This window comes from Danio rerio, chromosome 5 (assembly GCF_049306965.1).
Source record: "Danio rerio strain Tuebingen ecotype United States chromosome 5, GRCz12tu, whole genome shotgun sequence".
Lineage (NCBI taxonomy): Eukaryota > Metazoa > Chordata > Actinopteri > Cypriniformes > Danionidae > Danio > Danio rerio.
This window is the reverse complement of record NC_133180.1, coordinates 17,434,415-17,460,063: the sequence shown is the minus strand read 5'-3', so window position 1 is coordinate 17,460,063 and position 25,649 is coordinate 17,434,415. Positions and strand designations below refer to the sequence as shown.

At 33.4% G+C, this 25,649-nt stretch overlaps 1 protein-coding gene across 2 annotated transcripts in view; it reads left to right on the top strand.

The window, feature by feature from the left end:
* Positions 1-22,980, top strand: part of atad1a (ATPase family AAA domain containing 1a) — an 82,487-nt gene extending 59,507 nt beyond the window's left edge. The window contains 10 exon segments of one of the 2 annotated variants that reach the window (NM_001004640.3): positions 4,950-5,029; positions 5,469-5,697; positions 7,979-8,077; positions 8,340-8,460; positions 13,993-14,193; positions 15,095-15,201; positions 16,215-16,304; positions 16,398-16,448; positions 17,535-17,704; positions 19,201-19,541. In NM_001004640.3, the coding sequence (NP_001004640.1) occupies positions 5,527-5,697; positions 7,979-8,077; positions 8,340-8,460; positions 13,993-14,193; positions 15,095-15,201; positions 16,215-16,304; positions 16,398-16,448; positions 17,535-17,704; positions 19,201-19,333 (1,143 nt within the window). In that variant the 5' untranslated portion in view covers positions 4,950-5,029; positions 5,469-5,526 and the 3' untranslated portion in view covers positions 19,334-19,541. 2 annotated transcript variants of the gene reach the window in all.
* Positions 22,981-25,649: the final 2,669 nt, after the last annotated feature.

The following is a 25,649-nucleotide window of genomic DNA, read 5'->3' as shown; positions in this document are numbered from 1 at the left end:
CACCACTTTTCCCACCATGCGATTTGATTATCTTTTTAATTACAACACCGAAATAAAAAAAGGAGCTGGCCTAATTCCTCAACTTAATAAAAGATTAGATTTTGGGTGCTGTGGGAATCCGCTTCCCGGTAAAGTGTACACTGCTGTCTTGGCGTGTGTTGCTATCAACAGAGGGGAGAGAGGTGACAGGAACAATCACCATAAAAATTTCCCACAGGAACCGCTTGATCCTTTTAAGTCACGTACAACACAATGGAGGCTTGAAGTCGGGGAAGGAGAGAGATTTTAAGCCTCGGACGAGTGAGGGGTGTCGGGCTACGATGATGGAGGTTGCTGAGCAGGTCTCTGGTTGCACCTTTAGTGGTGCAGCACTTCACTGCCAGGCACATCATTATGGGTTGTGGCACTTGCTGTGGTTCTGAATCAGCTGTAAATATATACAGTGTATCCGGAAAGTATTCATAGCGCTTCACTTTTTCCACATTTTTTTTTTTTTTATGTTGCAACCTTATCTCAAAATGGATTAAATTAGTTTATTTCCTCAAAATTCTACACACAGTTCTAATAATGTTATTTTAGTACATTACGGTTGAACAATATATTGTTGGAGCATCAATATCACAATAGTCACATAGCAGGATTGTATTATTAAAGATTAAAAGACACTATTTACTCATTTTCTTTTTCGGCTTAGTCCCTTTATTAATCAGGGGTCGCCACAGCGGAATGAACAGCCATCTTTTTTAACCACAAGCACATGTTTTACACAGCAGATGCCCTTCCAGCCACAACCTAACACTGGGAAATTATATATATATATATATATATATATATATATATATATATCAATCTTATTTATATATTCATTTAATCTATTATAAATTTATCTAAATGCACTGTAAATTAATGAAATCTTCCCAAAACAAAAATATTCAATTATCTAATAAAAAATATATTTAAATATATTCTGGTCCCTAATTTAAATACGACTTGTGATCTGAAGACAAATGACATCAGTAAACAACAGCCAAAGTGCTCCAACAAAATTATTTATTAATATAACATAACCAGCAAAACGATCCAAAATGACAAGAGATGGGGAGCCCAACAACATAAACAATCAATCAAGCGAGATGCAAAAATTGAGTGCTATAAATGAAATAATAATTAGACAGGAGGAGTGTGTCCTGCGCGGAGCACACTCATGCATCACACCATTATGCGATGCATTGTGTGTATGCTTTACCAAAAAGAAAATATCTTTAATCTTCAACTGAAAGAATGTCTCTGCGCCTCGGACATTATCAGGAAGGCTATTTTAGGGTTTAGGAGCCATAAATGAGAAGGCTCGACCTCCTTTACTCGACTTTGCTATTCAAGGAACTACCAGAAGCCCTGAGTTTTGAGATCTAAAAGAGCAGGTTGGATTGTAGTGAGACAGAAGGTTGATTAGATAAACAGGAGCTAGATTATTTAAAGCTTTATAGGTAAGAAGCAATATTTTATAATCAATACGAAACTTAACAGGCAGCCAGTGTAAGGAGGATAAAATTGGGGCGATATCATATTTTCTAGACCTGATAAAAACTCTGGCAGCTGCATTTTGTACTAGCTGAAGTTTGTTAATAGAGGATGCTGAGCAAACAGCGAACAGAGGATTACAGTAATCCAGCCTAGAAGTCATAAAAGCATGAACTAAAATAACTCATTAAAATAACCCTGCAGAAAAAATCCAGCTTAAACCAGCCTAGGCTGGTTGGCTGGTTTTAGCTGGTTGACCAGCCTGGTTTTAGATGGGTTTTGGCCATTTTCAGGCTGGTTTCCAACCATTTCCAGCCTGGTCTTAGCTGGTCAGGCTGGAAAATGACCAGCCAAATCCAGCTAAAACCAGCTTGACCAGCCTGGTTTAAGCTGGATATAGCTGGTTTTGGCTGGACTCCCAGCTTGGCTAGGCTGGTCAAGCTGGTTTTAGCTGGTCATCTCCCAGCCTGACCAGTTAAGACCAGGCTGGAAATGGTTGGAAACCAGCCTGGAAGTGGCCAAAACCCCTCTAAAACCAGCCTGGTCGACCAGCTAAAACCAGCCAACCAGCCTAGGCTGGTTTAGGCTGGATTTTTCAGCAGGGTTGTAAATAATACATTATATAGTATAATACACAAAAAACACGGTATTTACTTTAAATTGCTAAATTGTTTTTTTTTTTTTTTTTTTTTTTGTGGGTCTTCTAGATCATTTATCACAGAAATAAATATAAAGAAAGGATCATTTCAAATATTTTACTTCTGAAAAGCAGCTAACAGAGAGCTAGCAGAAATAACTAAAATGCCAACAAGGATAGATTATTTAAAATAAAAAAAAGTTGCTTATTCGTGAGTTTAACCAGCATTCATATTTTCTGCATTATCTAAGTGCCTATTGTTTCCACCGCTAATTGAAAGATTGAAGAAATTAGATGAACGCATCTCCCAGTTTTCATCCATCACAGGAAGTAACGAGCACCATGGCAACTAATCAAACACGCCGATTCTTAGTTTAGCCACTGGCTTGCGGCCAATACTAGTCCCTGTTCTTGAAGATAATGACTCCTTGATGCAAGCAAACATCCATTCTCCGGTTTAATTAACCTTCAATATTACATGCACGCATGGTTCAGGCTTATCATAAGGTTGATACAATCACAAGTGCTCAGTCTCTTTCAGGCACTGGTTTATTTGAATATGCCAAGCCTGCCCTCAAGTGGCCTATAAAGGAACCAATGGTCTGAATCGATAAAATGATGAACAAATTAAAATATATACATTTCTTTTAAGATTGGTTAAATAAACATATGTTGCACCATTTGTAAATAACACATTCACACATTTTATGTGAGTTTTTTGTGCAGAACAACTAACTTCACTGATAATTATAGCCTAATGTCCTTCATTTTCATGAGTAGAGATTTTTAACAACACCTCTGTACCCCAAAGTGTCATAGATAACTGCTCATTAATTTGATATTTTGGTCAGCTTTCTGTTTAGCTAAAATTCTTAATATGGAAGCTGCATATGTAAAGGGGGAGTTCACGCAAAATTAGAATTCTGTCATCATTTACTCGCCCTTCATTTGTAGCAAACCTGTTTGAGTTTGTTTCTACTGGTGAACACACAAAATATATTTTAAAGAAAGCTGAAAGCCTGTAACCACTGACTTCCATGTATTTACTTTCAATTCAATTTTATTTGTATAGGGCTTTTTACAATCATATTGTTTCAAAAGTACATTTACAAAAGTAGCAGATTATTGCATTGCAATCAAATTAAGTTAAAGCTACAATCACATATAAGTTAATAAATACAGACATAGTTAACCTGTGATTTTAAAGTATGTATATAATGTTGATGTGTATATTTGCATTTTTTTTCAGTTTTCTTCAAAATATCTTTTTTTTTTCAGAAAAAATAAACCAACTGAAGGTGAGTAAATAGTGAGTAAATTTTCATTTTGGATTAAACGATCTCTTTAAAATAACTACCTAAATATATGATCAGTTAATTTGCTTTAAACACATATTTTCAAAACAAATATTTACATACATAATTCTTTAATTTTCTTTGCGGCTTAGTCCCTTAATTAATAATGGGTCGCCACAGCGGAATGAACCGCCAACTTATCCAGCATATGTTTTGCAAAATGGATGCCCTGCCAGCTGTAACCCATGGGAAACATCTATACACATTCATTCACACACATACAGACATGTCTTTGGACTTGTGAGGGAAACCGGGGCACCCGGAGGAAACCCACGCGAACACAGGGAGAACATGCAAACAAACTCCACACAGAAACACCAACTGACCCTGCCAAGGCTCAGACCAGCAGAAAGGTTGTGAGGTGAACATGCCCACTGCGCCACTGTGCAGCCCTAGATACATAATAGTAAACAAATAATTAGTTGACTCTCTGTTTTTGGGATAAACCACAAATTGTCTTTATTCTTTAAGTGTAGAAGGTTGCACACTTAAGATAACCAACTAATAATGACAGTTCAATAAATAATTAGTTTGTTTGTTCTGTTTTACCAATGGGGCTTTAAAAAAAATCAGTAGCCTATAGGGACTCCAGGCAACAACAACTTACTTAACAGTTTTTTTTTTTTTAAGTGATTCATTAAAATATTCACTACAGGGGTTTTCACTAACTATTTTGTAGAGTCTGTATGCTTGATTTTGAATAACCAATTAACCAAACATTTAGATAGCCTAATTTGTTAAAATTAGATTCCAGTTTGTTTAACACAATATAGTAAGTGATTGGAGACTGCACTTACAATACTGCATACTTTACTTGACTGAATGAATGAATGACTCACTAGGGCCTGATACTAACTAACTAACTAACTAACTAACTAACTAACTAACTAACTAACTAACTAAATAAATAAATAAATAAATAAATAAATAAACAAACAAAACATTTAGAAGATTCATCATCTCGTTTTCATCATCATTTCATCAAACCGCATGGTCTTTTCTTTAAAAAAATGTCAGTGAAAGGAAGCTACATGCTTTCAATAATCTGTTATCTAAATAATAAGTTAGACTACATAACCTGTAGCTGGTCATTTAAATGTATTTTTCATTACAACGAGTCAGTACATCAGTGAATATTATCAGTTAAGTTAAAAATAGACATAAATGGCAAAATCCTATTATTATTAGCTTGCATAGTCTTCATAATGCATTTAGGAGTTCAAATATTTTGATGAGTTAATTATGTTAATGTCTCAGTGTTCAGCGTATTTAATATTTTTAATAATTTAAAAGTTATATCAGTAAAAGGCACCCAGTATCATTTATATAAATTTTTAATAGTCTAAATAAACACGGATGTTGGTAAATAATGCACCAAAACGTTGGATGCCAACCGCTGTAAAAATTATAAGAAACACGGATGTAGGAACCTGTGTTTCCATAGATTTGTTTCCGGACGGTACATATCGGACAGTTACACTAGTCTTGTTTGTGGATTTAAGGAATGCTGTGAAATGTGAGTGGATATTTTTTAAATGTACTGCGTTATGATGTTCATATCTTGGGTTTTAGCTTAACACTCGGTTTGGGTTTTTGTCATTAGTGTATTAGAAGTGCGGGGGAAAACATACCTTTCGTTTTTGTCTCTTAGGAGGATGTTCTTTCTTACAATGCTTTGCTGTATGTTTTTACATATTGCTATTTTTGGTCGTCGGTAGAATTTAATTAATAGATTTTGACATCAATAGTAATACTCTATAAGAAATTTAGTGCTTTGCTCCGTTTTAAATGTCTTTCACGCCCATGTCACGCTGCATCTGAATTAAGACCATTATGAATGCTCAATTAATCCGTGTGTAACGTTGTCTTTAAGCGTATAACAGTAAAATAAAGGTCAAGAAATGTTTGTTCTGGATCTACTGTGATTTATATTTATTGTACCTGCTCTCTCCTAGATTGACACAACCAGTCTGTTGTTCTTATCCAATGGGCTGACAGCGGGGGCGGGCCATAATGCTGAGTGACATTCCTCGGGATGCCCTGCTCCGCCCACTCACCCGGAATGAAGTTGTGGGGATGTTGGTGAGGCTGACCGTGTTTGGTGCTGCAACATATTACAGCATCAAATGGGTGGTGGATGCTTTGGACCCGACACAAAAACAAAAATCCCAAGCCAAGAAAAGGGTAAAGAAATCTCTGTTGCTTTATGTGTGCTGTTAAGTGTCACAGAAAACCCAATTCCAGTTAAATAAATAAGGTTCTACAGTGTGCTCATATACTGTACACTCCACTTTGTGTGGACTTGCTATTTGCCCAGAGTAAACTTCAATTGTGTCCCACTCAGTTTTGTGTGGGCCAGCCCACAGTTTATGATATAATGTGTATTTATATAGCGCAATTATCATGTATGGCCATACACCCAAAGTACTTCACAGTCATGAAGGGGGTCTCTCCACACCATCACCAGTGTGCAGCATCCATTTGGATGATGTGACGTCAGCCACAGGACAACGCCACAAGTGAGCTTACCACACACCAGCTATCTGCTTGTTCAGTGGTGATGTGTTTGTGAAGTATGTAATATTGTTTCCAGGTCCAAGCCGCCATTCATTTGAGTGGAGAAAACATTCGTTTATGATTACATTTCATTCCTATCACACATTAAAATTAATTTTATATAAAATCATAGTGTACACAACAATCTCTGGGCTTGCTGCATAACAAATACCAAAAATGTAACAATTTATAAAAAAATTTATCACTTTCTGGCCATCGGATATTAGGCATGGACATATATACTGTGATCGTGATTTTTGAAAGCATTAAATTGCTTTGTTAACGTTTATTATTACCATTTCATGGTTTTCCCCATTCCGTTGAATAGAGCGCTAGGACCCGGAAGCCGCTTCGCGTAACGTCACACTTAACAAGCGGATAGGTGGAGTGGAGAGATAGTGATAGAGCCAATTCAGTGGATGGGAATGATTGGGAGGACCTGATTGTAAAGGCCGATTGAGGGACTTTGGCAACTTTGGCAGTTTTAAAACCTTAACTTTTCCAAACCATGGTATACCTTTGAAAACGTTATTGTCCCATACCTATAAAGAACATATAATATGTAAGAATAAAGTGAAATAATTTGAAGAGATAATAGGGTATATGTGGAAGTATGCTGAAGGACTTTTAATTTGTCAGTAACCTGGTGAACTGTATGCTATTGCAAAATCAACGCGTTTAAGCTCTGTTTTCCTTAACAATCAGCAATCTCCACTGGCTGAGTGATATTCGATATAAAGTGGGTCTCAGATTGTACAAGAAGCACTGCATTAAATAAAATTTTTCCCCGCCATGTCTTTAAAATATGAACATTTATTTTACCCCAATATATTCAATGGAGCCTCTGTGCTACCCTGCCGTTTCTGACGGGCACATGCAAGTAAACAGCTTTTTGTCTCGTTTTACGCTGGAGCAACTAAATGAATGCCAAAGTCTAATTAACTGATTGTATTTTAATTACATTACAACATCAATGCTGTGAAAGGAACCATATAAAATGAAAAAAAGTCACATTAACCATTCACCCAAAGTTTATCAGTATGGGAAGAAACCCTAGCTCCGCATATACCCTATTGAATGATGTGGAATTGGGGTTAATGAGGTGGAAAAAAATAAACTTGCCGCTCCATTTTGAACTGGTTAAAGTCAATTGTTATTTTTAAGTTTACATATAAAGATGTTTTGTTGATTTTGATAAAGTGTATTTGACTAATTAGGAAAAACATACAGTTGAAGTCAGAATTATTAGCCCTCCTGATTAATTTCCCCCCCCCCAATTTCTGTTTAACGGAAATATTTTGTTTAACACATTTTTAAACATAGTAGTTTTAATAACTAATTTCTAATAACTGATTTATTTTATCTTTGCCATGACGACAGTGCATAATATTTTACTAGATATTTTTTAAGATACTAGTATTCAGCTTAAAGTGCCATTTAAAAGCTTAACTAGGTTCTTTAGTCAAGTTAGGGTAATTAATTGTATAACAGTAGTTTGTTCCGTAGACAGTTGAAAATAAATATTGCTTAAGGGGGCTAATAATATTGACCTTAAAATGGTTTAAAAAATACAAATATTTTAAATAAATTATACATTTTAATATATAGCACTTTTATTGTTGCAGAAATAAACAAATAAGATGTTCTCTAGAAGAAAAAATATTATAATAAATACTGTAAAAACTTCCTTGCTCTGTTAAACATTACTTGGGAAATATAAAAAAAAAATAATAATAAAAAAATTCACAGGGGGGCAAATAATTTTGACTTCAACTGTAGGTTATCAAAAAGACTTCTAACCTTTATAGTAATATGAGCTAAGTATTATTTATTGTGAATTTTTATTTAACATGTTTATTGGAATTATTTATCCATTGTCTCTAACTCACCATTTACCATGTTTCTCCAGGCAGAGCAATTGATGAAGCAGATAGGTGTAGAGGGTGTCAGTCTTACGGAGTATGAGATGAACATCGCCACTCTTCTGGTTGATCCTCGCAGCATCAAAGTAAACACAAATACTGTCCGCACTGCATTTAATGCAACCCTTTCATGAAATCACACTCTGCTTCATTACATCGGAGTTCATTACAAAAAATAGACACAGTATTATTTTTCAACCTGATTTAAAGTACATGTGAATTGCACTGACAGATTGCACACCTATGACAGCACAAACCTGCAATTTGTTTTTCTCACAATGGCCCTCCGGTCTTTTCCAAGTCATCAGTGGCCTATATGGTCGAAAATATTCTTCCTTTCCTTGCTAGGTGACCTGGAGAGATGTTGCTGGGCTAGATGAGATCATCTCAGAGATGCAAGACACTGTCATCTTGCCTTTCCAGAAACGTCATCTCTTCAGTGGTTCTAAGCTCTTGCAACCTCCCAAAGGTAAAGAAAATAGAGAATGCATTTTAAAGGACAAAACTTACATTTCGCTTGGCATTTAGAGTTTGTTTTTGATCTTATTTTTTGTAGATATTGTACCAGGCAGTACCAATAGTTATAGAAACTAACAAACACTGGAAGCTGCTGTTAACATTAGCTTTCTGTACATTTATGTCTTGTAAAAAAAAAAAAAAAAAAAAGGCAGTGTTTCCATCCAAGTAGGCAAAGAGAACAAAATCATCACTTCCTGATTAACTGAACTGGCAAATATCAAAATTAAGAACGGAATTTAATGTGGTTTGAGAAGCTGCGTGAATCTTTTCTTTTTTTTAATAAATGACTTGCGCTTCAGAAGGCAGTATGCTGACATGCAATGAATGCGTGGTGGCATTTGAAGTTGTCAGACGCGGAGCACAGACGCACTTGACAATTCTGTATGTAAATAATAATATGATAACATTAATACTGGCATTTTAGAATGACCAAAACAACATTTCAGATGTTTTACAATGCTCAGCCTGCTGGTTTTGTCCATTAATGAACATTTTTTACCATCACACGATCTCATATAACAAAATCACATGACTTTTTTTAATGTGCATACTGGAATTTGAAAGGTAAAAGTGTTTCCATCATAGTTTATGCGCATCTTTTCTCATCGAATAAAAATGTTATTCTGTGCATTTGCTTTTTTTATCTGCATTTTCAAAATGATGCACATCTTAGCATTTCCATCAACAGTTTTTTATGCACATATCCAAAATGCGCATAAAAATAGGTGGATGGAAACGTAGCTAGTGTTTACTTCAGTTTCATATGGGTCCTGGAAATCCTTAAAAATCCTTGAATTTTAATGTAATGTTTTCAAGGTTGAATTATTTGAAACTGATTGCAATTTTAATTGTTGGTTTTATGATAATTTATCTTACTGAATAGGAAATAACAATTCAATACTTAAATAAAATAAAATAAAGAGAGTAAATGACAATAGTTCAGTCTTGAGCTTGGGACAAACACCTCAAAACTTTTCCTTAGTGTACTATACTATACTATACTATACTATACTATACTATACTATACTATAGGGTTGTCATGATACTGGAATTCGGTACCAATGAATACTGAAGTTTGAAAAACGTTCCCGCTAACATTTTAGCGCTGTTGAGCACATTCTTAAACAGCGCTGATTTGCCGTTGTGTTAATGTACTCATCGGAAGTGACTGTGATTGGCTGTGAAGATCAGCGCAGTTTACTGAGTGTAAACACAGATACAGGGACACTGGAGAGTTTAAAAGCTGTAAAGATCAGTTGATACATCAATTTCAGTATTGATTGGTAGCGAATTCCAGCAATGTTACAACACTACTATAGAATACTGTTACAATTATTGTTGTATATCATGTATGCATTGAAGTAAATGTAATTGTCCACTTTTGTAAAGTGCTGGTAAAAGTTTGTAAATGTACATGAAAAGTGCTTGAGTTAGGGTTGTTTTGATGCCATAACTAGTATCGGAAATATTTTCCATTATCACAAAAATTCTGGCATCGGCATTGGTGAATATTTGAAACCATAAACCGATCTGATACCATATTTTTAAATGAGACATACTGTATGATCATTAACTTTGCTTAACACTCCAAACCAGTCAGCTCTTTGCTGCTCAGAATGCAAAAACAAGAAGTTATGCTTTGTTGCCACAATAACCACTGTTAGAGCAGCGAAGAAGAGGCTAACACACTATTTTACTTGTTTTTTTTTAAATGTGTCTAAATTTTAAGTTTAAAAAAAGGTTATTTTTTTATATGTCTTTATTCTTTTCACTGATTTTACACAGTTACTGTAAAACTTGTATAATTTTAAGTTACAGTTTTTGATTTCTAGCTGAACTTGTTTCAGTAAAGTACAGTAAATAAAATTACTCTTGAATGCCTGATAATAAAATGTCAGTTAATAAAAATACTTTAGTTCACTGTCTGTATATGTTCATGTTTTATTAAAGATAAGTCTGAAGTAGACAGTAGCAGTATTAATATTAGTATTATTAGTAGTATTGTTATACACAACCGTTTCTACAGATACACAATGGGGTATTGGTTCAGTAACCGGTATCGGGAATGGAAAAAGGGTATCAGAACATCCCTAGCTTGATTAGTGCAATCATTTTGACCAAGAACTGTGCTACTTGCGTTACTGATAGTTCTTATTGTGCTGGGTTAGATCTCCCAAAAGGAAGTTCTCCCAAAAGAAGTTCCTATAACATAAAGCATTTCCAGTTCCTGCAGTATGAACGTGCCAAAAACATTTTACCAGCTGTTGTAGAAACTGTGAAAATGTTCTGTCATGAAACTCTAGAAGCCAAAGACTAACAGACGGTTGTTTTTAATTCAGTATGTTTGCAATTATACTTAAAGGAATGTACAATTAAACCCAAGGACCCGGTATGATGAACAAATATCAGAGATACAATTAATTAAAGAAATATTTACTGAAGAAAATAGTTTGCACTTTCATCAGCAGATGCCAACTTCAACACTCACACAGAGTTCGTAAGCCACTCTGTGTACAAAACAACAATTATTCTACAACAGAAGGTCACTGACTACGTCACACATCTAAGTAGAAAGAATTCTCATTGGCTAAAACACACATAAATGTAGACAATCTCCACACTCAGATGCAAGAACTGAAGCATATCTTCTAAATGATGAATTAGGCGAAAACAAACAAGGGTCAGGTGACATTTTTGCGGTCAGCGTGACCACTGAGGTGAGATTCAGCTTTAGTCTTTTAGTCTCCCACAGAGGAAAAACACGCACACAGAAATACACAAAGAATGCTTATCTACTTTAAAGACGTTTGGTTTTAACAAGCATGCTATCAGTACAGCACATTACACACACTATGGGAGTAGGATCTCACAGCGTACAATGAAATGTAAATTACAACAGAATAAATAGTAAGAGATGCAGGTCACTCATAGCAGTCCACATGAGAAGCAATGACCTCTTGACCTGGCTTGGTAACCCTGAGGAAAACAAAGAACTTGGCATACAGAAAGAGCAGTGACATGCATATCATTGCCATTTTTCTCTAAAGAGATATGACTCCAAGGAAAAAAAATTAATAATAATATTAATAATAATAATAATACTAATAATAATAAGTCTGGACACTTAATCACAAATTCACAGAAAGGATACAGTGTTCAGCATAAATGAGTACACCCCCTTAAAAAATGACTGCTTTTTATCCATTTCTCAGTGAATATTGCCACAAAATATTAAACAGTCATATTAACTAAAATAAAAGTTTGGCTACCAGACATCTTTAGCAATATAAATATACTAAATTTAAAATCAAATGAGTTAACTAGCAAACTACAAACAGCTTTCTCTTTCCCCTTGTTTATCCTGTTTAAGTTTTTTGTTATATTAGATCCAGTTTTGGCTTTGGTACTCACTAATCTGATGTACATGCACAAATATATTATTGTAAAACATACTGTATAGAAATATGAATTTAAAAGAGAGATCTCTGAGGGGTGTGCTTATTTTTGCTTGACACTGTATATGCAAATTGGAGAAGCCATTGATCAAGATACCTTTCCTGTACATATAATTTTGAAATGATGGAAGCTTATTGATCTCTGCTCTTTCAACTACAAAGATTGCTTGCTCAACTTTTAAACAGTGTAGTTCAGAGGGATGCATTCATGACATCTTGTTTATGACATCTGTGTCAAACTAATATTAATTCATCAAAAAACTTTCAAACCAATATTTATTTTAATCTTGATCAGGGATGTGATTCTTCAAAAAAAAAAAAAAAAAAAAAACAGATTTCTGTATTTTCTGTGCTCACTGGTGCAACCCCTGTAATTTGCAAAGTAATTTGTTACTCAAAGTCCCAACACTGAGGTATAAAGTAGGCTATAAACCTATTAAATAATTACTTGGGTAACTATTAAACTGTTAAAGACTTCAACTGATAAAATAAAAACAAATAAGCTTACTTGTGTGGCCAATATCAAACCTTTACTAGAAAATTATTTATTATTTTTAGAATTATTATTTCTATTATTATTTATTATTTAAAACACACAGAAAAAAAAAAAAAAAAATATATATATATATATATATATATATATATATATATATATATATATATATATATATATATATATATATATATATATATATATAGTTAGAGTTATTAGCCCCTCATTTATTTTTTTTTTTTTTCTTTTATAAATATTTTCCAAATGATGTTTAACAGAGCAAAGACATTTTCACAGTATGTCTGATAATATTTTTTTTCTTCTGGAGAAAGACTTGTTTGTTTTAGTTTGGCCAGAATAAAAGCAGTTATTAATTTTTAAAACCATTTTAATGTCAAATTATTAGCCCCTTTAATATTAATTCATCAAAATTTATTTTTAGATAGTATATATATATTTTATATTTTATTCTAAAAATATATTTTTAGATAGTCTACAGAACAAACCATCATTATACAATAACTTGCCTAATTACCCTAACCTGCCTAGTTAACCTAATTAACCTAGTCAAGCCTTTAAATGTCACTTTAAGCTGTATAGAAGTGTCTTGAAAAATATTTAGTAAAATATTATTTACTGTCATCATGGCAAAGATAAAATAAATCAGTTTAAAGAAATGAGTTATAAAAACTATTATGTTTAGAAATGTTTTGAAAAAAATCTTCTCTCTATTAAACAGAAATTGGGGGAAACATTAACAGGGGGGCTAATAATTCTGACTTCAACTGTATTTGTTTATTTATTTATTTATTTATTTTTTGTATTTATACACAAAAAAATAAGAAAAGCTGCATTATAGCTTGAATTGCAAGCTTTCTCTTAATAATGCATGTAAAGCTAGATATAGTGTTTATTGTGTTTGAATTGGTTTTGAAAATGGCATTTCTTGAGGGTCTGGTGAGAGCATGTTTGTAGAGAGGGGTACATGTTTGATGAAAACAATGAAACTCTGTAAAGAAACACATTTACACATTTATATCTACCTATTTATGTAGCAGCAGGATGTCTATAACCTTTTGTATGTCAAAACAGTTTCAAGTCCAGGAAACTTGAATCAAAAAAGTCTTCAAATTTGTCCTAAGGCAACTTTGATGAAAGGTTTTGATTCACTTCAAATGTTGACTACTGTAAATAAATAAAACAGGGGGAAATAAGTATTTTTAATACTTTCAACACAATTTTATTCGGAAAACCTGCTGTTGACTTGAAAATCTGTACCGGATGTTGGTAACAACCTAAGAAATCTATATATGCAAAGACAACAAAACTAATTAGTTTACAAATTAAGTTATGTCTAATAAGATGAAATGGCAGAGGGAAAATTATTGAACACTTGAAGAAAGGGAGGTGTAGAAAGGCTTTGAAAGGCCAGATAGCGACTAAAAAGTATTATTTGAAGTGAATCAAAACCTTTCATCATCATCTCTATTATTATTATTTTATATAAATATTTTTTTACATTTTTGATTCCCAGGTGTACTATTGTATGGACCCCCAGGATGTGGAAAGACATTAATTGCCAAAGCAACAGCAAAAGCATCTGGATGCCGCTTTATTAATCTACAGGCCTCCACTTTGACTGACAAGTGGTACGGCGAATCGCAGAAGTTGACCGCTGCTGTTTTCTCATTGGCTGTCAAGATTCAGCCATGCATCATTTTCCTTGATGAAATAGGTAACTACCGAATATGCTCTAAAAGAGTGTGAAAGATGCTTAGAGATGCCAGACAGATAGGAAAGATATTACAATGCCAGCTTGTTTAACATGCTGAATAATTTCGCTCTGCACCACTACAGAAATAAACTTGTCTGTAATCACTATGGGTTATGCAGGTGTTTTATATTCATGGGTTTTATGGAAAATGTGGTACATGTGTATTTGCATAATGATGGCAGTGTTTTCTAAGCACTGTATTTTCAATGCTGATGGCATTTGAATAATACTGTACTGTGACCCATCATCTGTGAAACAGAAGAATGCGAACGCTGCACACAGAGTCTCTCAGGCATTTTATCATACGGTGCAAGCTGAAACCGCAGTAAAAGTTCATTATTATTTTAATTAGCTAAGTTTCTTTTCAAGCTGCTACCACAGATTATGCATTTATTTATTTATTTACTTATTGGTGTTTTCTGGCATTAATGTGATTTGACAGCAGTTAGACAGGAAGTGAAGTTGGACCGAAAGAGGGATTAGGAAAGTCCGCAAGTCAAGATTCGACCTCAGGATACTAAATGTCAGTGCATTACTCAAAAGGCTATTGAGGCTGACCGTTGCCACAGATTAAATTACAAACGCTAAAATGGATAAAGTACAAAAAGTGTGGAAAGAATTATATATTACTTTATGTAACTGTATTAAGTATTAATATTATTTTAAAATATGTGATTGAAATATTTTATATCCAGTATAATCGATAGATAATTGATAATAAATAGACAGTCAAACACAGACAGATACAGTAGATAGATAGAAAGACTGAGGCAGACAAACTGACATTTCTTCAGCTTTTTGGATTGATTTCACAATATGCATTTATGAATAATAAATCGATCAAATCTTTCTCTTTCTTCAGATTCATTCCTGAGAAATCGTTCCAGTATGGACCATGAAGCCACTGCTATGATGAAGGCCCAGTTCATGAGTCTGTGGGATGGACTTGACACAGGAGAAAACAGCCAGGTAACAGATGCACATACAGTATACAGTTAAATTCAGAATCATCAGCCCTCCTGATGTATTAGCCCCCCTGTATATTTTTTATCCACAATTTCTGTTTAACGGAAAGAAGATATTTTCCAACATATTTCTAAGCAATATAATTAAAAAACTAATTTCTAATAACGTATTTCTCTTACTTGGCCATGATGACAGCACGTAATATTTTACTAGATTTTTATTTTTTTTTTTTAAGATACTAGTATTCAGCTTAAAGTTCAATTTAAAGGCTTAACTAGGTTAATTAGGCAAATCATTGCATAACAGCAGTTTGTTTTGTAGACGATGAAAAAATATTGCTTAAAGGGGCTTATAAATTTTACTTTACAATAGTTTTATAAATATTAAAAACTGATTTTATTCTTGCCAAAATAAAACAAATAAGACTTTCTCCAGAAGACAAAATATTGTTGGAAATATTCATTCATTCATTAATTTTTTTGTCGGCTTAGTCCCTTTATTAATCCAGGGTCGCCACAGCGGAATGAACCGCCAACTTATCCAGCACGTTTTTACGCAGCGGATGCCTTTCCAGCCGCAACCCATCTCTGGGAAACATCCACACACACACGCACACTTATACACTACGGACAATTTAGCCCACCCCATTCAACTGTACCGCATGTCTTTGGACTGTGGGGGAAACCGGAGCACCCGGAGGAAACCCACGCGAACGCAGGGAGAACATGCAAACTCCTTACAGAAACGCCAACTGACCCAAGGTTCGAACCAGCGACCCAGCAACCTTCTTGCTGTGAGGCGACAGCACTACTTACTGCGCCACTGCGTTGCTCATTATTGGAAATACTGTAGAAAAATTTGTAAAACTTCATTTGGGAGATGTTTGAAAAAAAAAAATCACAGGAGGGTTAATAATTTTGTATTCAACTGTACAGTAGGTTTCAGAGAGCATCGTATCGTATCTTGAATTTCCTATGTGAAAGAAATCGAAAGTGTAATGAAATGTCAATGTGCAGGTAATGGTGATGGGAGCCACTAACAGACCACAGGATGTGGATGCCGCAATACTGCGCAGAATGCCTACTGCCTTTCATGTAGGCCTGCCTGTGAGTCTGCAGAAAGTACACACGTTTTGCACACTGTTTTTGTTAATTGCATGTCTTTATGAAGGTAAGATGTTGTCTTTGGTCCATTTTCAGAATGCAGCTCAAAGAGAAGAAATCCTTAGACTCATCCTGTCTGGTGAAAATGTAAGGCATTAATCGCTTCTTTATCTGAACTGCAGTTCATTCACAAAAAAATAGTCTGTTTAAATGTACTGCTTATATCCGCTTGTTATGTCATGATGTATAGAATACTGTTTCTGGACCGCTACTCGTTTCAATTGAGGAAATATTCGTTTATGACTACTTTTTAGTAATATCATACATTAAAGTGAATTTTATTTAAAATCATGGTGTACACAACAGTCTCTGACTTTATCTGCATCTCAGACACCAATACTTAAACAAATTATGAAAATTGTATCACTTTATGGCCATCTAATATTAGGCATGGATATATTGTGATCCTGATTTTCAAAAGTGATACATCGCTTTGTAAACGTTTATTACCATTTGTTGAGTCTCCTCATACAGTTTGATATACCGCTTGGACCCAAACGCTGCTTCACGTGATGCACACTTAACAAGCGGATTAACGTTAAATAACAGAAATTAATACGTTTTTGCTATCATTCCTAAATTATACATTTGTTTTAAAAGGTTATACAACATAAAGGTTCTAAAAGTGCTGGAGTCATAACTATTTTAAAAAGTAATCACTTATGCTTAAGCATGCATGCATTTCATCTCAAAGTATATGCCAAAATACCTGTAATAATGTGAAATATGCAATGTATCACATGATCATACAAATATGCTATATATTACTTTAAAGATTTTATATGAACTTTGAAAACAGTCATATTTATTATCATTTTATGAGGATCATTTAATAAATATAAAGTATATAAGAGCATAGAAAATATTTTTATTACTAGCAATAGAAATAGAATGTTTAGTTTTTATGAAGACTGTAAATAAATATGTACCTTCAAAATGATAAAATAAAATAAATACATGAATAGATATTTGAAATCAACATTGAATATATATATATATATATATATATATATATATATATATATATATATATATATATATATATATATATATAAATATTGATTATTGACAATTTAATGGTCCTCGTTTAATAGAAATCATGGGGACAAACTTAGAAAATTAGTATTTGCATAAATTACTTCATTCTACTTTGTTTTGTTTTTTTTTTATCAGCTAAGTAATGCAATTAACCTGAAGGAAATCGCGAGTCAAAGCGAGGGCTACTCCGGCAGTGATCTGAAAGAGCTGTGCAGGGACGCCGCCATGTACCGTGTCAGAGACTATGTCCGCAAACAGCAGATGAAACAGATCGCACAACAGTTCCAACTGGACGAAGAGGAAGAGTATGTCTAATATATTTTATATTACACGCACATACACATTCCCCTGAAAGACATGAAAACAAAATGTATGGGGGGTCAGCCCTTTAAAAATGAGAAATAGTTCGCTCTGATCTGTATTTTAAATAATAATATTAATAATTAAAATAATAGATAATGTAAATATAAATTTGACCATGTCTATTTGGTTCATACCATTGTGAATGCATAATCGCACCAATCAGTCTATGTGGAAAAAAAAATTCATTTAACAGTTTGAAACTACAGGTCTAAAGCACCAATGGACACCGTGAGTGTTCACAAGAGTGTTTTCTTGTCAAATAGGTGTTTGTAAAATAATTTGAACACTGCATGCATCCATATTGTCACTGAAGTACTGGGATAACTATTAATAGTTGTGATATACATGTACAGTAGATTGACCCATAAGTAAAGCCAGACGGAATCTGCGGACATTTTTTGCTATTTCTGTGCAGATTTGTGTTAAAAATCTGTGGATTTAGCGGAATTATTTTAGGAGTATGATAACTAAAACCTTAATATATGAAATAAAAAGTAATACCTCTTTAACTTTTATTAAATTTTTACAATGCAAATCCAGTTATCTACTTTATTTGGTAAACAAACCAAGTCTTTTATATAATATCTCTACTAAAAGACAGAAAATATGACTTTACAAACTGTATTGTACATAAATCGTGTATATTTTTATATTGGTCAATAATATTACTGGAATAATTTAAAAACTGAATAAATATAAGTTTACACACATTTACACAAGTAAATAAACAGAATCAATGATGGGCTAAAATCTGCAGAATTCTGCACGCACAGAATCTGTGTGCACCTACCTATTAGTGACAACACACATTGAATGTGAAGTTTTTATATGTTAGCGCTTGACTCATCTATTAAATGTGATATTTAAAAAAATTATGTATGTGTATAACTGTGGACCAGTCATAACCAGTACAGCAGTCTGAAAGCTTAACATTGAGGTATAGGGTTTTACGACAGGACAATATTTGGCCAAGACAAAACTATTTGATAATATGGAATCTGAGAGTTAAAAACTTTCTAAAAAATGTCCTTTTAAGCGATTTATATGGTTTTCAGCAACACATTTTTCTAATTCAGTGTTGATACACTGTATGTACAATTTACTAAATGTCTTGGAAGATGGAAGATTACATTTCATTATTATTTATTATTACTTAAATTTTACTCATACAATGTATTTTTGGCTATCCCCTCAAATATATTGTAAAATTATATTGCAAAATATTATTCGGAACCTCTAGTAAACAAGTTTTGTGTCTATGTAGAATCATCAGAAAATCGTGATCTCTGTTTTAAACAAATAAAATCCTCAAAAATGTGATTCTCAGTTTAGTAGTGCAGCTCTACTGTGTAAATATAGGAGTGAATATATTATACGCTAAAATCCAGTGAGCCTCATGTCCCTGAATTTGTCACCGTGTCCTCTGGTTTGTCCTCAGGCATGTGGACAGCAGGCAGCTCAGGCCCGTGACTCAACTGGACCTGCTGTTTGGCCTAGATAAGATGAGAGAGTCCAAACAGGCCACAGCTACAACTGACCCAGCAAATCTGAGAGAGGTGCCTCTGGACTGAAAAAACTCTCGCTTTACACATTCACAAATTCTCTCTCACACCTCTTTTTTCCCACCTCATCTTTTTTTACTCCTTTTTAAATTATTTTTTCTGCCTTTTTTACATTTCTGTTACATCTCAAACATTCATTTTTGCACTGTAATGAATGAAATAAGATATTCAAGAAAGTGACTGTGCATATTTATAGTAAAACAATACTAAATTGGGATTCATTATTCTTGAGTATTTTAGTTTGATTAAATTATTTATGAGAGCATCTGTTTTGTATAGGGGTGTCCAAACATGCGCTTAGCTTCAAGGAAAGTGTGTTGGAGCTCAACTTTGTAGCACAGTGCTTGTCCAGGAGCAAGTTTGGATGCCTTTGCTGTAGAAACTGGACCACATTTTTTAATAAGAGAGATTGGAGATGATTTGCTGTGTCTAGAGTTCAGATTTTCTGAAACACTAAGTAAAATCTAACTGTCGTATTAGGATGCATGAGTGTTAAAGTGAATGGTGCATGCGTGATCTTCGTTAACAGCAATTTAGCAGTGATGAGATGACGGTGTGAATTTGTGTCAGGAGCGTGCCATGAGTCATATTTCAACCTCCAATTTAAAACAAACACAAAAAAATGTCACTAGAATGTGTTCTGCTTTTATTTTTCTAAAGTAAAAAATAATAATATATGTTCTACACTCATGCCATAATTTACAGAAGACGCACACTAAAATAACAGTATAATAATAGATACCACTATATCTCCAAACCACTAGGTTTTACTTATTATTCCATCATCAATATATAATACAGAATTTCACCCATATTTTTATTTCTATATATAAAAAAATCACCTGCATTTTTGTTTAATAACAAAAAAAAATTATTTAGAGACTTAAATTAAATTAAATGTGCTTCCTATGTATATAGAATCATTATTGTATGTTTTATTTGATGGGAACACCCACATTGAATGTCTCATCTTTTGACATGTGTATACAAAAACAATATACAAATTGTTATTACTGTATTGTAATAATTGTGTTAAACCAGAGAGAATGAGAAAAATCTGTTACACTTTGGGCCCAATCATACACCCGGTGCAAGGCACGACACAATTGTTGTTTGCTAGTTTCAGCTTTGCACAAGAGTCATTTTGATGTTTTGCACCACGCTGTTTAAATAGCAAATGCATTTGCACTCATGTGCGCCCATAGGCTTTCTGGTCTAAAAAAAGGAGGCATGTTGAGGTGCATTGCTGGCGTGTTGCTATTTTGAGGAACTATAATAGAATGCAAAATAGACCAGATCAAAGTCAGTCTATAGTCCAGCGCAGAGCGTGATAGTTGTGCGCAGAGCGTGATAGTCGTGCGCCTCGCTTACACACTGCTTAATGCACACAGTATGTACAGCAATACACACATATCTTTACATATGAAAAAGAATTAAAGGATCAAAATATTACAAAAATTATTATTTTCTAGCCTGCATAAATATAAAAACCATACTTTCATGGCTTCTTCATCTCGGAAGGCTTTTTTAGTTTATTCATAACAATTTGCTTTTGTATAATGTTATTATTATTAGCAGTGTTATTTATTATATAGTATTTTTATTTGTTTTATTTAAAACAAGCTTAGATTTGCCAACCTGTCAGGTTTTAGACCATATGGGGCACAGCATGTGTATTTAGTAATAACTCAGTTTTTTTTTTAATAAACTTCGTTATTATTGTTTATTCATTCGTTTGCTGGAAATTAAAGCTGATTTTAGAGAAAGTTTTGAAACAAATCTTTGTTCTTAACAAACTAAATTAATTATGTATAGGCTAATGGATGTCTGTGCGTACAAGAAGTTTCCCTATCCACGAGAGTGAAAGTAAAAGAAAAGAACAAGGAGGCTCATCTCTCATTCTCGCCTGTAGATGCTCTGTTTAACTGTTTTCTCTTTAGTGAAGTGCTCAGTTTTTCCACTTGCAAAGTCTGTCATGTAAATAACAAATGCGCTATGGCGTGACACAACTGACTCTTAAAGGGAAGGGGAGATGAGGCTCTGATTGGTTTATTCTCAGAACACCCCTATAACTCATTAAGAGAATAAGCTCAACCCTGTTAGACCATGCACCACGACGCAAGGCAGATTTTTCCGTCCTTAAAATAGCAAAAGTGGATTCTGACACACCCTTAATGCATTTGCGCCCTGCGGTTTGGACTTTGCGCATGGATCATCAAAATAAAGCCCTTTAATTCACAATGTTTTCCAACATTTTAAATGCATTTACTGCTTAAAACAATAATGACTTGCTCTAACCAAAAACCAAACCTATTACTTACCCTATACCACATTTTGTTTAATAAAATCATCACATTTTGCTTAACACTTATTTATCAATGCATGTAATAATGTTGTTACAAGGACACCTTCAAATAATGTGTATACCGTACATTTCCATTTGTAATTCTTTTGAATTTGGGTTGTAATATTTCTTATTGATACATTAATAATTTGTTTTGGTGAACAAAAAATTTATTTTTGCCATGCTGATTTATGCGAAATCATGAATATAGGTCTATATAATTGCCTTGCAATTTTGACATTATTGCTTTTTTACTTTGAGTAGATTATTCTAAGATCACTTTTATGTCGTTTTTAAAATAAAATTAGTTGATCACTCTACAAAAATATAACATTTTTAAATACTTATATTTATTTGCTAATATATCGGTTATCAGCCTCCAAATCTAAAGATTTATTGGTATCGGCTCTAAAATCCTTATTGGTGCTGTCCTAGAAAGATGTTTAACGTCTATTTACCTACATCAGTGTGTTTTGAAAGGTTTCGCTTGGAACTTTGCTAATAGCTAATAATAACACATCATAGTATTAAACCAGCATTAGTGATCACATTTTTTTAGCTACTAAAATGGCATGCCAGTCTCATTGGAAATGCATGCGTCAGGCTACATTTTTGCGAAATGTAAAATACATTCCTCCGGTTATGTTTCGGATGATAACATAATGATACCATTTTTGTGAATCTGAAATTAGGATGCATTTTGTTTTGTTTCAGATACACATCCTTCTTGTATAAATCACCTAGCAAACCACTTACCTAAACCCTTCCCTAATAGTGTTTTTAAAAGCAAACAGACATTTTAACAGCATAGTTTTACCTTGATTTTACATTGCTTTACCTCTCTTGTGGAACCATACAAAGTGAGCAACTGAGAAAACTGACCATTCCAGAAATGTTTTTATTATTTATTTTATGGATCATAATTCACTGTTTAATGCATGTTTAAGTGTGGCTAAACATACGTTTAAGCAGGTTTTTCAGTTTCACAGCAATATACAATAAAGCATATATTTCCAATGAGCCTGTGTTGTGTTGCAAAATAGGCTTCTTTTTCAAAACTACCAAATTACTCCATTCTTACTAAGGTTTCTGGCTTTTCACCAGCTCTAAATGCAAAATATTTGCTGTTGCCAAACCGTTCCACAGACTTAAATAAGTGTTTTTCTATTTGCACAATATTTGTTAGAAGCCTGGCATATGTCTCCATGTATTATTTTGATGATGTGTGTGAGAAAAAAAATGTTTGGATGTGTAATTAACCATTCATCAAGCATTAGCTACTGAAATGGCAAATAAATGTATTCAGATTCAAGCCATGTGCATTTCCAGTGATTTGTCAATATGACACATGTAACATGTAAATGAAACAAATGTGATTGTTTGGCATGCTTCGCCATATTTGGCTTCCTTTAGCGCTTTGGCACCAGATGACACCTTTAATTCAGCTCTGCTCCGCTTTGAATGTTTGTTGTTCTGGTTTGCTAATCAGGCGCTTGGTTGTTTTATAATGAGCAACCTGAACAGAGTGAAGGAAATCAGCTCAAAATCTTCTGCCTGCTGTTTGCTGCACAATTACCTTCAGTTAATGCATAAAGTTTTGTTCTTATCAGGATAGTTCACCCCAACATGAACATTCAGTTATTTACTCATCCTGACAGTAGCCATTTACTTCCATAGCATTTCCCTTTACTATAGAAGTCAATGGCTAAAATTGGCTAAAGGGATAGTTCACTCAAACATGAAAATGTACTTACTTTTTACTTGCTCTCAAGTTGTTCCAAACCTTTTTGAATATCTTTTTTTTTTTCTTCTGAACACATAATAAGATGTTTTGAAAAATGTTAGAAATCTGTAACCAGTAGCTGTGTCTCATTTCAGAGGCTGCGTCCCCTGAAGGATTCATTCAAAGAGCTGTGTCATTTTAAATAAATTCAAAGCCTCCTTCAAATGCATTCTTAAAATGTGACCTTCGCATTTAAGTGTAAAAAATGGTTAAAAATGTATTTATTACTTATTGTATGTAGTTTCAAATGAAATTATTACTCCAGTCATTCATTCATTCATTTTCTTTTCGGTTTAGTCTCTTTAATAATCTGGGGTCGCCACAACGAAATGAACCAGCAATTTATCCAGCACATGTTTTACGCAGAGGATACCTTCCAGCCGCAACACATCACTGGGTTCACTACTTTTGAACAGTTTTTTTTTTATAGTGCAGTCACATTTTACAATTTTACAATTTGTACTGTATTTGTGATGAAACAATGCAGCTTATTTTAAAACATTTAAATAAAATCATAGAGACCCCAAACTTTTGACAGTAGAAGTTTTAAAATCACTTTAAAAAAAAAAAAAGTCATAACAAATTTTATTACCGCCTTCATAGGATGCAGCCTCTGAATTGAGACACAGCTATTGACTTCCATTGTAGGTCAATTACTATGAAATTCAATAGTTACAGGTTTTCAACATTTTCTTTTTAAAATAACTTGCAGTGCTCAGCATATATAAGTACACCACTCACAAATCTATCTTTTAAATTCATATTTTCATTGGAAGCTATACAATATTATATTTGTGCATATACATTAGAATAGATTAGGCAGTACTGAAGCCAAATCTGGAGCTTATCTAACAAAATAAATAAAAATAACAGTTTAAAAACTAGTACAACCAAATTTGTTATAGAAAAATATTAAATGAAAATTTAAAAAAAAGGGAAAATTGGAATTGTAATTTTTTTGCAATGTTTTGCTTGAATTTAATTGCATTATGTTTCAATTACTTGGTATGTTTGGTAACTAAAATATTAATTAATAAATAAATCTGTTTAATTAATCTGTTTTGTTTAAATGCACCAAAAAGCATTGCCTATAATCACTAAGAAATGGATAAAAATATTGATTTTCAAAATGGGGTCTTCTCAAATATGCTGAGCACTGTATTTTGTGTTGAACAGAAAAAAAGAAACTCAAAAAGGTTTTTGACAAATGAAGTTTGAGTAAATAACAAAATGTTCAGTTGTGGGTGAACTGTCCCATTCAGCTTTAGTTTTCGATATATTTATGTTTATATGTTTTGCTTTAAGCTAAAAATAGCTCATCACCTATTAATGAACTTAAACACAATATTTATATTTAGATGAACTGTCTATTCAATGTTGGGATGGTTTCACTAACAATTATTTATTTATTTATTTATTATATCTGTAATATTTAGTGGCTTAAAGGTGCAGTATGTAAGTTTGACACCCAGTTGTTGAATTAGGTATTGCGTTTGTTTTGATCAAAGAATGCAAGTACAGCTTGCCAGATTGAGGAACAAGAAAGCAAGTCTTACGATGAAGCCTAAAGGCTGATTAAAACTATGTTCTTAATAAAAGTATTGGCACCCGATAGAAGTAATTTTTCCCATATTAAAAGGCATTTTTGTTCTACCAAATCCTTGAATTGATATTTTAGAAATGGCTTCTATTTCTTGCAGTTGAACAACAGAAAACAGACACCTCAGGTAAATCTCACATGCTTTATTCATGGTTCAATGCTAATAATGTGACTTTGAATGCCATTTTACATGACATTTGACTAATTTTGGAGTCCGCCAGAGGCCACATGGCGCATGCTTTGACACCCATTCTGAATGAATAAGATGCTGTTTTCCACCAAGGAAACCCGGGGTGCTGAATTGGCTAAACTGGCATTGGGCAAGTTAAATGACCAAAACAAAGACAGTGTTCCGGCCATTTTCAAAGCAGACTTCAGCATTGTTTTTCTGATAAACAAGAATGTTCACTCAGCATGTTTCTTTAATATTTGCAAACATATTTTTATGCTTTAGAAGAGTCAAAAACTTACACAAAGAACTTTTAATCTTTTGGGGGAAAATCAATCTATCATTCATGTTGTCGGAGCAAATTTAAGATAAATGTTCTTTCATCAATAAATTACCACCGACTGAAAGTCTTACATAAATTGTTTCCCT